Source organism: Electrona antarctica (genome assembly GCF_951216825.1).
Source record: "Electrona antarctica genome assembly, chromosome: 9".
In the NCBI taxonomy this organism is placed as follows: Eukaryota; Metazoa; Chordata; class Actinopteri; order Myctophiformes; family Myctophidae; genus Electrona; species Electrona antarctica.
The window spans coordinates 45275961-45292276 of NC_136790.1; the positions used below are offsets into that span (position 1 = coordinate 45275961).

At 43.6% G+C, this 16316-nt stretch overlaps 1 protein-coding gene across 1 annotated transcript in view; it reads right to left on the reverse strand.

Annotated features, from left to right (window-relative positions):
* LOC306930012 (acid-sensing ion channel 1-like) overlaps positions 1-16316 on the reverse strand; it is a gene marked incomplete at both ends in the record, with an annotated part of 97651 nt that overhangs the window by 53053 nt on the left and 28282 nt on the right. Inside the window, one exon of the mRNA XM_079510749.1 lies at positions 12187-12382. Coding sequence (XP_079366875.1) covers positions 12187-12382 — 196 coding nt within the window. The remainder of the gene's footprint in view (positions 1-12186; positions 12383-16316) is intronic.

Below are 16316 nucleotides of genomic sequence, written 5' to 3' on the forward strand. Positions count from 1 at the left end.
AAGAGGGAGCATTAGAGCAGGGCTGGGCAACTTTGACGATGGAGAGGGCCACTATATTTCCACACTCACTCCCTAGGGCCATATATCGTCGTCGCAAAAATAGCCGATCTACAAGCTCAAAACGCGTCGCGCTGCGACGCGTTTTGAGCTTGTAGATCGGCTATTTTTGCTATATTCGAATTGAAATCTTGCATTTTTTTTTGCTATTTTTGAATTGGAATCTTGAAAATTAATTTCAAATGCCTTTAATTATACTTGTGTTGAGCATTGAGCTACTAATTTAGACTGAAGTAATTAAAGAGGGTCATGTTTGCATGTTGTGGAATTGTAAACAGCTGAAACCAATATTATATCAGTATTCTGACATTAACCTGAGGGCCGCATTAAGTGAAGGTAGGGGCCACATGTGGCCCCCGGGCCGCCAGTTGCCCACCCCTGCATTAGAGCTCCCAGGCTGGGCATGATGGGGAGACAGGATTGACCATGATGGGAACCATGGAGAGGCTGTGCAGAGGCTGGGCATGATGGGAGACAGGATTGACCATAATGGAGAGGCTGTGCAGAGGCTTGCTTGCTTGTTGCTCGTTTTTCTTTTCCTTCAGTGTGTTCTTTCGGTGTATGTCTGGCTTTAACAACAATCTTCACCACCGCCAGGGATAATAAAGTAGAATCTCTGTGGGAAAACCATCAACTGTCAAGCAGTGTGCAACGTCAGCTTATTGCAATAGGTGTATAATCTATAGTTCTATAAATAGTGGCTTTGGGAAGGAGGGAGGGGGGGGGGGCATTGTGTTGCCAATATGCTTGACTTTCAGATTGTCTCTGTCCAGGTTAGTTCACGCAGATCAGAGAGATCAGAATATAAATGTTTGAGGGGCGCTGCTGCTCCTATATTCAGCTACAGTTTAGATATATTCTTGTCCTATAGTAACACAAACATTAAATGCCATTGACAATGAATGGAGAATTTACGTCATATGTGTCTGAGCAAATGTTACGTCATGATGATGTCCGATGATAAGAACGCCCCTCACTTCACACGGGTGTGATTTTTATTTTTATGTTGGATACATATAATATTAAACAATTCTGGTGTTTCAACAGACTTACTGATTAATGTCCTTTCAAACTGTAAGAACAATATTTGTCATTGGGCTACAGGCAGACTTTGTTCAACAATGCCAGGTTAAACACTGAAATTGTGAGATCTCTCATTTGTGCCGTTTTTTTCCCAGTTCAGCTGCACAAAACATACTCCCCGCCATTCCTAATTTCATCCCAGCCCAATGAAAGTGGACGGGCCGTTTGTTTAGACTACAACTTGCTCTGCTCTGTGGTTTCGTTTCGCATTGTCATGGCCGCTGGTGCTTCTGATCATAACAAACCAACAGACCATTTTTCGCCGGATTTTCGTGGTTGAAAGCTGCAAATACTTCAGCGTATGCTCTAAAGGTAATAAAACAATCGGTGGTTGTGCGGTGGGTAGAACTCTATCGAAGTTGAAGATAAATTGGAGATCTCTGTTGGAAGAAAACTTGTAGAAACTGACTCTGCAGTGGTGCTCGCAGCTGTACATGAACCAATACACAATTTGAACCTAAGTGAGCATAACATGACTGGAATTTTAGTTGGAAATGTACTGTTCCTGACTACCAGTCACTGCACAGCCTGTCAAAAGAGAAGACTATGATAAATGGACGGGATTTGTTTTTGGTGATTCAAGTCCACATGTTGGGGTGTTCACACTTCACACATTTCAGAATGCATAGGAAACTAGGCACAGCAAAATGTGGAAATGTTTAAAAACACATGACTCGTAAGGGTCCATTTTGTTTCATTTTCACTCGAGTTACTTTTTTGCATTGCAACATCTGCAATAGTTAATTTACAAGAAATCAAGACAATTAGAGAATGTAAAATAAAAAATGTTTTTATCAATGTTTGCCTGTTATCCCTCCTATGGTACCAACATCAATACAAAATCTTATCCAACGATATAAAAATATTCTTTAGTCTTGTGTCTGCGAGGCTAAATCTCATCAAATGTATTTTCTTTCTGTGCAATGCACCCGGTTATCAAAATATAAAGGCTCCAATCACCCCAGTTGCTCCAGCACCTTCTTCATTCAGGTGTAAATGGGTTTTTACCATAGAGTATAAAGAAGGATAGAGACCGAACTGGAGCGTTAGCCCCGCCCCCCCGCTATTCATTTCAGTGGAAGTTGCTCAGTGGCGTTTTGAAGCACCCGGAAGACTTCCGGATGTATAATTATAACTCAATGGCTCGAGCGAGCGGAAGTTTAGCCTAGCCTAGCCCCGGCATGAATGTCCGTCCACCTCCATTAAGTGCTGCAATTCCACATTTCGCCAATAGGTAGTAGCATCTTCAACGTTGGATAGCCTTACTGGGGGCTTGGTTTTTACATAGTTGTTGGTAGCATGCTTTTGGCTAAAAGGGATGAGTTCCTGTGTGTCACGGAGAGAGAAAGCTCTGTTTTTGCACTGGTCCACAACGATTGTGTGCGACTGTGCGTGCGTGCGTGCGTGCGTGCGTGCGTGCGTGCGTGCGTGCGTGCGTGCGTGCGCATACAAGCATGTTACATGGGAAAATTAGTGTTGCATAATGTGCTGATGCGTGTGAATGTGTGGTATCGGAGTGCAAGTGTGCGAAATCTATAGCCTCAACATCTGCTGTAGAATAGTAACGAGGTCCTTTTCATCACTTTGGGTTTGCCCTGAGAATACAGCACCCGCACCCTGTTCTAGTCTAGAGCAGCCCTACAGCTATGGCCAAATGACCATCCATCCATTATAAATACATTAATATACTCTACACCAAAAGATCCCACTGCTGTACAGTATGTTAGGATTTCTTTCTGCACAGTATGTCACATAGCGGTACGTCCACGACACTGAAACTAGATTGCTGTTGCTTGCCAAAAACAGAACAGATTTTCAAGCTAGCAACACATTGCATTCCAAGCAACAGAACCATGCGATGGGGTATCAACATTTATTTATTTATTATTTCAAAAGAAGATAATTGGATAAAAAGTTGGAGACATCAGTCACGTCACTCTACAGCTGTCCATGCTAAAGAAAATGTATTGGCCAACAATTTTTGACCGGGGGGGGTGGGGGGTCTTTGTGCAACACACAGATTGATTATAAGGCCATGGGAAACGAGGGTGGGATATGACGCGGATATGACCCCTGTTAGAGTGGAGTGGGTGGGGTTCAAAACCCCAATCATGTTCAGAGAAGAGTGCCTCTGATGTTGCTTTGTTGAATGAAGTGTAACGGCCATCCATCACTTTCCTTTGTCTCAGTTTTGGCACGTTACTGTCACAGGCATGGTGGGAGTGATCCTATACGCAGTACACAGAACACAGGTACAGATAGATAGATGTCCAGTCGTTGATCCAGTTTGAGTGTTATTTATTGAAACAGAAGTGAGAAGTTGAAATTGTAAACATACCAGTTTTTATGCTCCGTCGCGATTCATCTCCTACGGCACCGTCCGCAGGCATGCATTAATGACAATAAAGAACACCCTCTCGTGTAATATTGCTTAATTTTAGAATGCCAACCTGTTCAAAATCATTTCCGTTCTATCCAATTGTATTAGAACCATAGAGGTTTAAACTCAGAGTGGAGGTCTGTTCACTGCTACTGTTGCGGTCATTAGGCAACAACTGTTCCACTGTCTATTTCCACACTATAGTGTATGCGCGTGACATCATCATCATACCCGAAGTTCCTACTGAGTGGCAAAAAAAAACCTAGTTTCTGGCTTTGACAGCAGAATATGACCATTCAAGGACAGCATTTCTGGTAGAGTGGACGCTATAAGGACTGTCTGAGATTGATGCTCAGGAGGCTTGTGCCCCGAGGGGCCGCTGGAAAAGGCCACGCAGGAGACTTGTTTCTTATGATCTGTATATGCTGCTCTTCTGCCTGAATCTTCAGAATGAGATGAGTGAACAGTAACACGTGGCCAGAATCTATCCACAGGCACATACACAGACACACAAAGTGAAAACACGTTTTCGTTGCTGTAAAACAAACTGGTTAAGTGTGTGCAAACCTCTACGCCCTTCAGCTGAGGTTGACTGTGGTCGCTTGACTACTGCTGCAAGAATCAGGGGGACCTTGCTGTTAGCATGTTGTCATCTCTCCCTCTGTGACTCCGTCACTATTCATCTCCATTTCTGTCTCTCCCTGCACCACCCCCCTTCTCTCTCGCAGAGGTTTCTCCAGTGACAACATAGTGTGTGTGTGTGTGTGTGTGTGTGTGTGTGTGTGTGTGTGTGTGTGTGTGTGTGTGCGTGCGCGTGTGTGCTGTTGATCTTCAGGATACTGTAACTTTGAGGTTGTGACATCAGTCAGCCGTCGACATCCCACCCGCAGAACAGCAGTATGACTGTGTGACAGAGTAGGTGCCCTTTGCTATGTTTTCCTCCCCAGTCTGTGCATTCACAACCGATACATTTTCCCTAATGTTGGTCGTTCGTAGACCAGGGCAGGCTGAGTGGCTGCTTCAGCCCTGAGCAGCGCGCATGCAACTAGGAGTGGACGTGCACACACAGGCGCTCTCTCGTTATTAAGTGTCGGAGCCATGGAGACAATTATTATTGTGAGGATCGGATTGGCACTTTTTGTTGCCCCTTTCAGATCACTTGACTAGCATAGCAAGTCTGCTGCGTTGTGACTGCTTCGGTCATTCACACCACGGCCAAATCTACACTGTACACATACCCCTCTTAATCATTTTTTTTGTGGTCCCTATGAAATCCACAGGACGGAAATCCGTCCGCAGGACGGAGAACTTTAAGCCCTTCTTAATGTTATAATGCGATCCAGCATCGCAAATTTACCAGTTCTTGGCTCTCCGTCGCCGGGCAGCGCTTTGCTTCCGTGTTGTGACGTCATTCAATATGTTCCCTCCGTCCAGACTATCTATAGAGACGATCTTTAGCTGCGTTTTTCTTAGAATTGAAGCTCAGATTGAGGTGATCATACAAAACATCCATGTTTTCGGAGCTCCCGCAACTTCACGATGCCGTTTTAGTGCTTCTGACGAAAACCCAGAAACCATTGCTCATTACTTCCGGTACATAAAATCAGCTGGTAGCTCTTAAAGATGGAGTGCCACAATTTTTGTATTTTTCCAGTTTTTCATGTGTCTATGAGGTGACAGTACTTCATTAGACACCCTGGAGTCGTTTTTATGTGCAATGATGTATTAACTTTGTATTTAGGGGTTTCTTCCTGGAGGCTGAACCCTTGACAGTCAAACGTGCCAATGAAAAAAACAGTAATATAGTGACATCACATTATCAGCCCCTCCCCTAACCCCTCCCCCTCTATCATACAACTACAGCTGTGGGTGCGGCTTCAGTTCAGGTGGATCACCACCCATCGTCACCCACCAGGCAAACCAGGCATACTTAATGAACTGGTGGGCATGCCCACATAAAAACGACATTTTAACAAATACTGTACACTTTTTTGAAAAACTTCTTCCTCCTTATATAACAATAAGACCTGATGATCATGTTTTAGGGTGGGGAAAAAATCATGGCACTCCATCTTTAACGGCAAAGGCTCTTATGATTGGTGGTCCACGGGCGTTTTTGTGACATTAAACGTTGGCAGGGAACGAGTTAATGAAACACAGGGACATAAAAATCTAATTAAGGGTCTTTGTATTTTAGACCCATTTTTACTGTTTCCTTATTATCCCCAGAGGCATTGGTACAGAAGCCATGTGAGATACTAATTATTAATATTAATTGAAGGTAATTTCTCCGTGCTGATGGTTAACATCAGGTGAGGAGGTAAAGTAAACTAAACTGCTTCAAGGCACCCCTTCCTGGTCAGGGAAGGTCCTCCCAAAGAGAGTTCAAGTGTGCATGTGTGTGTGAGAGAGAGAGAGAGAGAGAGAGAGAGAGAGAGAGAGAGAGAGAGAGAGAGAGGGAGAGAGAGAGAGAGAGAGAGACCGGAGAGTGTGTGTGAGAGAGTGGTCGACACAGAAAAAGAGGCTGCAATAAGCAATCCTTCCAACGGTAATGACTGTTGCAAATGGGTTTTCGCCACTTTGCCATATTGAATATTGAGACCAATAATACTTAATTGATTGCATTAACCGGTCAAATGTTAGCCTGTTAGTGCCGGTCAATGACAAGGACACACTGTACCAGGTTCCAGATAACAGGACTAATAGACATGATGCGTGAACCCAATATCGACACAGTTAGCGGCTTTCAAGTATAGCCACTCCAATCCCAGACTTGGTCAGTTCATCCACGCGATTACATTACACACTTAGCCCGGTGGAAGCACTGACAATGAAGTCTTAACGACGCCGCGGTCCGGTTGCTTTATCCTCCCAACTGTATCAGGGCAATTCACAGTCTAACTGGGTTCCCAGATGGAGCGCGGAGCCATTTGTTCCCACCTATCTCCCACGACCAGAGAGCGAGTGGTGCTGGAGGAAAACAAGCAGAAGCTGCCTGCAGTGTTAATCACAGTTTTACTGCGGCCCACAGTCTGGGCTTTCGGGGTGGGGGGGTTGAGTGGGAGTATTGGTCTGTCTTTCTTCACCAATGCAAGGGAAGATTCTTTCCACACCATTAGTGCTCTCTCCCTGCTGAGCCGTTCCATCCATCCTGGTCCACAAACTGTACTAATACAGCAGGGCACGACCACACGTATACCCTATCCTCTCTACTGCCATCAGCACAACGAGACATGGGGACATCAGCAGCTTTAGAGGAGCAAAGCCCGCACCAGTGCACTCACTGCTGTGGTACATAGTTTTGTGGGCCCTGGGGAAAAGTAGGTCTCTCTCTCTCTTATACCATAGGATATTTTAACGCAGGGAGCTTTGAAGGGCATTGTATATGGGGCGAGTATAACCTATATACACAAAAAGGAGAGGGACAAAGTGGATAAAAAAACCAGAGGGTTGACCGGACCCTAACGCAAACTGGAGAGGGAGGATCAAATAGAGAACGAGAGAAAGTTAGAGAACGAGAGAGAGGGCATTACACATTTCAAATTGGAGAAAAATGATAAAAGCGGTAGACATGATAAAAGACAGGGAAAACAGGCATTATAAGAAGATACTGCCAAATGTGTCAAACTGACATATTCGCAGGCTCAAACAAGTTCACAGATGGCAACGCAAAGCCCAGAAGATACTGCTAAAGTACGGCAGCCAAATAACGTGCAGTAAAGTGCTACGGTGTCAAGGCGTGTGATGCACCATATGGCATTGTATTACAAACCACACCAAAGGTTAGTGTGAAGGAATAAGATAAACCTTTATTTAGGGAAATTCAGATCTATAGCACCAACAAGGTTGAAAGACAGGAGAGGAGCAGGTAAAACACAAATAAACAAAGCAAAATAAATACAATAATTAATCTTAGACTCTGGCACCAAAATATCTGGGTCTCTGAATGAATATTCTGTATCAATAACTATGTATAGTCCATCAACAGTGAATATACAATCTCAATCACTGTATCCATTAGTACCGATAGATTCTGATCAGCCAGAGTTATGCAATTATAGAAAGACTGCAATGCATTGTGAGCTTGTAAATTGGCTATTTTCACTATTTATGAATCTTTGGAAATGTTCAGCTATGCTAGTGACACCAGGTTCAAAGTGGGTTTGATAAATATCCAGGATATTGCCCGCACACCAATTTTGTACCTGATTAAATCACATTTTGGGAGAAAGAAATGTTGTGTAGCGGATAATCCTTTCTTTTCTTGTATTTGTTTATCCTGCAACCAGTTTAATTATTGTTTGGACGTGCATGACTGCAGCTTTTCTAAATATTTAATGAACGAAATGAATTGTTAAAGTATTAGCTTGTGACTAAATATTAACTACATTGAAACACAGGTTCATTTCCTGTGGACATACAAGATGTCTCATGACAGCCTTCTTTGTCACTGAATCCCCCCCCCTCCCTCTCCCTCTCCCCCTCTCCCTCACTCTCTCTCCTAAAAGAAATCACACCCGTGTGAACTGAGTGGTGCAAATCCCCCCCCCCCCCCTCTCTCTCATTAGCAGGCAACAGTGCAGCACTATCTCTCTCTCTCCGTTTCTGGCACAACAGCGCCACTTTTGGTACTCATTGGTACTGGTGCTCATAGTCACATAGTCACACACAAACATAGTCACACACAAACATAGTTGAACACGGACATTGCTGTTCCTTGGAGTGGTTGCACCACTCAAAAAGAGTAAAGGAAAGTGCCAGTCAGAGCAGTGTCTGTCGATGGGACAAGGCAGTGAGATATTAGCCCAGAAGGATGCTTGCATGAACAGCACAGGTCGAGAGCTGTACAAGTGTGTGCAACGTGTAAAAAGACCACACACATATTAGATCCTATAGAGCACTTAAGTCTGACGTTAATATCGGTAGAGGGCGCAAATCCACGGGTTCATGTACTTTTTATTTGCATTGTAATCCCCATAGGAGGATTTTAGATCGCCTCATATAATAACTGTTTGAAAAATAAACATGTCATCCCGGCCGTTTCATCCATCCATCCATCTTCAACCGCTTATCCGTAGGGGGCAACAGCTCCACCAGAGAGCTCCAGACTTATCTGTAGGGGGCAACAGCTCCACCAGAGAGCTCCAGACTTATCCGTAGGGGGCAACAGCTCCACCAGAGAGCTCCAGACTTATCTGTAGGGGGCAACAGCTCCACCAGAGAGCTCCAGACTTATCTGTAGGGGGCAACAGCTCCACCAGAGAGCTCCAGACTTATCCGTAGGGGGCAACAGCTCCACCAGAGAGCTCCAGACTTATCTGTAGGGGGCAACAGCTCCACCAGAGAGCTCCAGACTTCCCTCTCCAGTGCAACATTAGTGACTTTCAGAGCAACATTAGTGAAATTCAACACCAATTAAAAAAACGCCTACAAAAATGTAAAATAAATCCAGCATTAAAAATGTCTTGTGACACTGTGAGTTACTGTACATACAGTTACCTGAAAAGTCAAGTTACTCACCACAATAAGAGAAAGTATAAGAGTATAAGGGAGTTATAAGAGTCTTATGCACACCTGAATAAAAAGTCATGCTGCATACATGTAGTACATAAATCACATAATTGTACTCTTAGTGTACAAAATGCATATAGTATGAGAGTGAAAACTCCCCCACACCTACAGTTACAGTACCTGCTGAATATTCATGACGTTTCAGCCGAAGACATTCAAAAGTACAGTATAGTCACCAATCTTCAGTGGTGGAAAAAGTACTCAAATGTTTTACTTAAGTAAAAGTATAAATACTGCAATGTAGATGTACAAGTAAAAGTCCCGTATTAAAAATGTACTCAAGTAAAAGTACAAAAGTAGCGGCATCAAAATGTACTTAAAGTACTAAAAGTAAAAGTACTCATATTGCAGAATGTCCCATTTCACAGGTTCAACATTTTCAAATGGCCAAAATGTATATGGTTAATGGATGTTTTCTAATCAAAATTACAATCTCCAAAGTAACTAATAACTAAAGTTTTTAAATAAATGTAGTGGAGTAAAAGTACAATATTTGGATCCAAAATGTAGTGAAGTAGAAGTGAAAGTATTGGAAATTGGAAATACTCAAGTAAAGTACAAATTCCTCAACATTGTACTTAAGTACAGTACTTAAGTACTGCCAAATTCCGTCTTTCCATGAGGGAAAGGTGCTTCCATCATCAACATAGTGGTAGAGACGGGGCCAGATTACATAGGACATTACCAGCAGCCGAGCTGAGACAAGGTAAACCCAGTGTGATAGCGAAGAGCTCAGAGAGGATTTACTCCAGCTATAACTGATAAATCCACAGAAAGGTCAAGCAGAGGAATTCGGTCACAAACTATATCTGTCAGTGAACCAAAACACAGGATTGATGTTCTAAGAGAAGAATCAACTAGCAGACACATGAAGAGGGAACCCCCAGAGTTATAGGCTCAAGCCTTTAACTGCCATAGCAAATCACGCCCCGCACAGAGCTCCCACTCAGTGAAAAGCCTCAGGTTTAAGTCCAATCCCTTCTCAGGTTCAACATACAGATGGTAAAAGGTGCATTTATATAGCGCCTTTATCCAAGGCGCTTTACATAGATTGTGTGAATGCACATTCCCCCATTCACACACACATTCATACACCGATAAATGGTAAATGGTGCATTTATATAGCGCCTTTATCCAAGGCGCTTTACATAGATTGTGCATTACATTCACCCATTCACACACACATTCATACACCGATTGCAGCGGAAGCCATGCAAGGTACCAACCAGCACACCGGGAGCAATTTGGGGTTCAGTGTCTTGCCCAAGGACACTTCGACATGTAGACAGGAGGAGCCGGGATTCGAACCGCCAACCCATGGATCATTGGACGACCTGCTCTACCTCCTGAGCCACAGTTGCCGATGGCGGCGGAAACCATGCAAGGCACCAACCTGCACATCAGGAGCAATTAGGGGTTCAGTGTCTTGCTCAAGGACACTTCGACACCAACTCTGGGGGAGCCCGGGTTCTTACTGGCAACCTTGCGGTTACCGTCCAGCCACTCTACCCCTGAGCCACCGCCGTCCCAAAGGACAAACAATCTTAATAGGCCTCGTCCGGGACGCAAACCCGGGGCCTCGTATCAACAAACGCGCGGAAGTTACCACTCGACTACCACGGTAGAATGTCAAGAGAAGAGGTATGATGCACGCAACAGTACAGTATACAAGTAGGACTTGGAGTGGCCTTGGAGTGAGTCGGCAAAGGATTTCGAGAAGGAACAGGCTACGTTAATGCCAGATTTCAATACTTGATTGCGTCTACAAGCTCAATTTACAATTTAGGCATTTAGCAGACGCTCTTAATCCAGAGCGATTTACATTAAGCAAGAACAAAAAGCATGGGAATACATCACATATATAAACAGCATTTATCAAGAAACATGCATAAGCTAAGAACGTAACTAGAACATATCTATATATAATGACACTATACATATAAGCTGTATATATATTATACTATGCTGTACTGTTATTGTGCTGTCTACATGACATGCTATAAGTCTGTTTCAAATGCTATCTAAGTCTAAAAAAGTGCTGTCTAAGGGGGTAGGGTAAGTGCTATGGGCCATGGGCTCACAATGCATCGCAGCACTACGGATTGCGAGCTTGTACATCAGCTATTTTCGCTAGCAGAACATAATAGGCCCATGTGTCTGTATAGCGACAAGTCTCGTTGTGACCGTCCCTTCACACTGCGTTCAGAGAACCGGCGGTGAAGAGTGCAGCTATGCAGCAGGAGGCGGATCCAGCACAGAGCAGAGCAGCAACGTTGAGAAGAGTCTGAGATTAGGCGTCGCCTGGCATGCACACTAAACAGACTACAGTAGTATGGATTGGACCGTACTGAATATTGATAACGTTTTAAACGAGCAGATGTACTGTTGATTAATCAAGATTGAGCAACTGGCCTATTTCCTGAATTGTACAGATCGTATATACATGATACAACCAAGCTGCCAGAGACGAACATTGATTGTCTGTGCTTTTCCTCCCTGCCTGTGAGCCCTCCCTCTCCTGGTCCTGGGGCACACCTGGTGGCTAGAGGCGCATATAGAGCAGCGGAGCGCACACACAGTTGGACCACAACAAACTTATGCGGGTGTCACATCATACCTCGGACACACCCCATTCAGCGGAATTGAGTACATTTCGACAACACAAGCGTATTTCTGTGAGCGCCGGTCCCTTGAAATTGACCAGACCTGGTTTCTGTTTAGCTTTTGTTTTATGCTTGCGTTGTCACGCCCCTCATGAGCAGACCTGGAGCAGACCTGGAGCAGACCTGTCGTTGATCCAGACGACAACGTCTGCGTTAATCGATGCCCGTCTGAAAGGCTGTACCTTAAAGCTGTACTGACATAACCGACAGTAAGAAGTTCTGAATGAGGATGAATGTATAGCATTATGTTTATTCCCTAAGAAAAGGCTTTTGCTTTCCTACCGAAAGCTCATCCAACACCCCACCGAACAGCAAACGTCAACGATGATTTGTCAGTAAGAACTGACTTAGGTCCGGGGCAATAAGCATTAAGCACTGGTCTCCGCCAGTGTGGAGAACCAGTATTTATTGTTTTGGGCAGCCGCGACTCACCACTCTGAAGTCTTCGGCGCTGCACTCGGATCCACGGTAGAAGCAGGAGAGCAGCATGTCCTTGATGTCGTGGCCCGTGCGGTCGTAGAACTCGCGCATGTTGAAGGGCCGCGGCTTGTAGCTGTCAAAGTCGGCCCGCTCCTTCAGGATCTGCAGCACGTTCTCCTCCACCATGTGAGTGTCCCGGATCTCGTACCTACAGAGAACAGGACGCTTCTCAGGTTAGGTCATATTATCTCTGCTGCCGGGAACAAACCACCTAACTCCAAAAGGGATCATTTTTTTCAAGAAATGAATAATATGCATTTTTCAGTAAATTAAAAAACCTTATATTTTTTGAGAGGGGGAGAGGTGGTGGAGTTAGCTGCTTTAGCAGACAGTTTGAGGCCGGTCCAATGGAGTTAATCATAACAGAGTCAGTCTGGTCAGTTCTGTTGTTTTCACAACAGAAGCAACACAAGGCATTCCAACAAACTATGTGAGGTGTTGTGGACTTGTAGATCGGCAATTTTCACAATATTTATCTGTGGAACCAAGTCAAAATAAATGTGATGCCGCCCTCAACTCCTACAATTCCTTGATAAAAAGAGAGGATCCGGGCACTCAAAGTTAAAAATGAGGAACGCCTTATTTTTTATTTCATTTAATAAAGGCGTTCCTCATTTTTAACTTCGAGTGCCCAGATCATCTCTTTTTATCTATGTCTTGATCCCATTTTTGATCCGTGTGAGCACCTTTTTATCTCCGTTGAGCACCTGGTTAGTTCCTCTTTTTCTCCTGCAATTCCTTGTTTTATATACAGTATAATGTTTTATCACAAGATTCTGGAATTTTTCACCCGGTGCCAATTGTAATCCTGGGCGCTACTCTCCCTCTGCCAGCCTGCGGAGAGCTCCGATATTCCCTTCAATGCATGAGGAGTGAGCAGGACGCTTCTTATTACCTGACAGTGGGGAGTTTCCCTGGTAGGACGTAGCGTGTGGAATGACCACGTTATTCCAACCAGTTCCTTTCCCCTCCATCAGGTGCCCCGGCTGACCAGCGGGATGCAGTATAGAGGGATTACTGCATGTTTTTGTGAGGGTTACCTACCCTAGGGAGGGACACGGGTAGAACATGCAAACTCCACACAGAAGTCTTTCTGTGTGGAGAAAGACTTCGGGCCTGGGCCATGGCTCAGCGGTCCAGGCACCTTGGCTGGTAATCCAGTCTGGCAGTGTGCCGCGGGTTCGACTCCCGATCCCGACGGCCTTTACTGCATGTCACCCCCCCATCTCTCTCCCCATTTCCTGTCAGCCTACTGTCTGTCCCTCCATAAAAAATATAAAATAAAGGCGAAAGCCACAAAAAAAACATTAAAAAAAAAAAAAAAAAAAAGAAAGACTCTTTCGACAACCTCACCTAGGGTAGGGTATGGGCGATGAGAACGCAGAGGAGAGAACACACCCCCAGGCAGCACCCACAGCGTAACCGGCGGGAATCGAACGCGGGACCTTCTAGCATTGAGGCGACATCGCTGCCGACTGCACAACCATGCTCCGAGCAACTTCTACAATTCCAAGTGCTCGTCATGTTCAAATGATTATTTCTTGATTATTTTGGGGCGGGTGTCGCGGTATGAAAAGGTTGGGAACCCTTGGTTTAAGTCAAACAATCTTCATTTTATTTCATCTACAGTTGGAGGCCATCGATATTGTCCTTTTCTTTTTGCTGAGGTTTGCGTGATCTGCGCAAAAGGACAGTTAACCCATTTTGGGGCGGAAACCCCTTTTGGTGTTTTAAACATTGTTATAATTTAGCTATTGAAAAATAGCAGATCTACAAGCTCGTAGCGCGCCACCGAGTGGCGCGCTACGAGCTTGTAGGTCTGCTATTTTTGAAAAATCGTGAAAATATTTATTTCAGAAAACTGGAGGATTTAGAAGGATTTTTTTTTAATTTTGAGGTCAGGCCTAAATGGGTCAAATGATAAGGGACAATATCGGTGGCACCCAACTGTACCTGCACATATCCTGCTGAATTCCCCCAGTGGGAAATGATCTGTATCATATCTTAATCTTTAATGTTGGATAACGCTCGCCTTGCAGTGAGGCTGGAGCCAGAGTGGAAGCAGCACATGCTATTCCACTGTGTCTTACAATGTGTCTGAAAAGCCATGCTCTCAGCAAGTTCTGCACTTGGTTATTGCTATAAGACAAGCCATAGTCAGTGTATTATTAAATATGGTTTTGATTCAGCCAGGAAACAGCAGTATCATTATATGTGTACAGTTCTTCAGTAAAAAAGGCATGTGTGTGTGTGTGTGTGTGTGTGTGTGTGTGTGTGTGTGTGGCCAACAAAATTGGCTACAAAAACATGCAGTAATTCCACATGCATTATCCAATCAGATAAAACCTGATATTGCTCCTTTAACTGAAAGCCAAGGGTGCAAGCCAAACGATAACAAAGTCAAAACCAAATGTGATAAATGATGTATCATGAATAGCAGAAACTGCCTGTCATAATTTCAGCCCCCTCCCTATCTAAGTAGTGGACAGTATTAAGATGTTGATATTCATTTTGTATTCATCTATCATACCCTAGAAAGTGCTAGTGTCTATTTAAAACACTATTTTTGACTGGGGAGTCATATTTTGACTTCGGACTCAGACTATTGTTTATTTATACACATTTAGCAATCATGTGTGTGCTGTGTGTGGATGTGCTTGCTCCTGTACTGTGCCCTGTTGATTGCTGCCCACATGATAAAATCTGAAAAACGATAAATAAAGTTGTAAAACAAAACAAAACAAAGGAAACAATCATAATAATTCAATTAATACAATTTGACATTTAACATTCAGTTACATTAACGTTAGCGTGTTTTGTTACTGGACAGAAACGGGTTCATATTCAGTTGAGTTGCACTACCACTGCTAACAATGTCGTATTGGCTTAGTAGAGACAAATAATTTAGGGCATTGAATTGTGATAGGCATATAAAAATTCAGAGCCTTCCTTTTTTTACTCCGAATGTCTTTTCTCTTTTACAAGATTTGCAGCAACAAATCCTCAGCGGTTTCTGCTTTTGCCAAACTTCAATTAGCGTCTATTAACACGAAGAATGAGCCACCAAAAAAAAGAAACCACTTCAGGGATGTCCCATAGGAGACAGAGCACGGGGAGCCGTAATCCTCTACAGCTCTAAAACATTTGAATAAAAAATTTAAAACAAAAAAGTTGTCCGGCTGGCAAACAATTTCGTCAAGACATGTGGGATTATCGTGTAAAACATTAATAGGGAAGCAGAACCATGGAGATTGTCTCCAACAAGAGCCAGAGCAGGGATTTGTTCTACAGTGTACACCAGGCTCTCAAAGTCATTGGTTCTCAAAGAAAGAGGGGTCCTTGAGGGGGTTCCAGGGGGTCCCCAGATATAGCAACAAAATCAGTTTAACCACTTTAACTCTATATAGTATATATAGGGTAAAGAAATATCCAATGTACAGTATCTATACAGTATCGTTGCTGTCGGGAGGAAACCTCATAACTCCATTTTTGAAGTTTTTGATTTTATTCCATAAATCAGCGCTATTGAACACCCTTTACGTCTGTGTGTTGTTTCGAAAATATTGAACCAATAGAAAGTAGTAAAAAATGCATTGGACAAAACTCCATTCCATTGGACCCTCAAACTGTCTGCTAAAACAGCTACTGTAACTCCACCACCTCTCTCCTTCTCATGCAAGTAATTGACAATATCTAAAGTCACAACACCAACTTTGATGAGGCAGTATTGCATCGCTTAACCAATATAAGGTTTTATTAATTTCCTTAAAAACGTATATTTTTCATTTCCTGAAAAATGAACATTCTGGAGTTATGAGGTTTCCTCCGGACTGCAGAGATATACTGTACATAAAATATTTTTTTAACGTTTCGAATATGTATGATACCGGTACATATTCAACCCGAGGCCAATTCTACAAATGCCTTCTAAATCAGTAGTTCTAAAACGATTTAGTGCCAAGGACCCCCAAAATGATGTGTATTTGGCTGCGGTCCCCCATCTAAAACATATTCTGTGCCAAGGACAAAGGACTTTGAGTGATTATTAATATTATCACTCAAAGTAACTACGGTATGCGGAC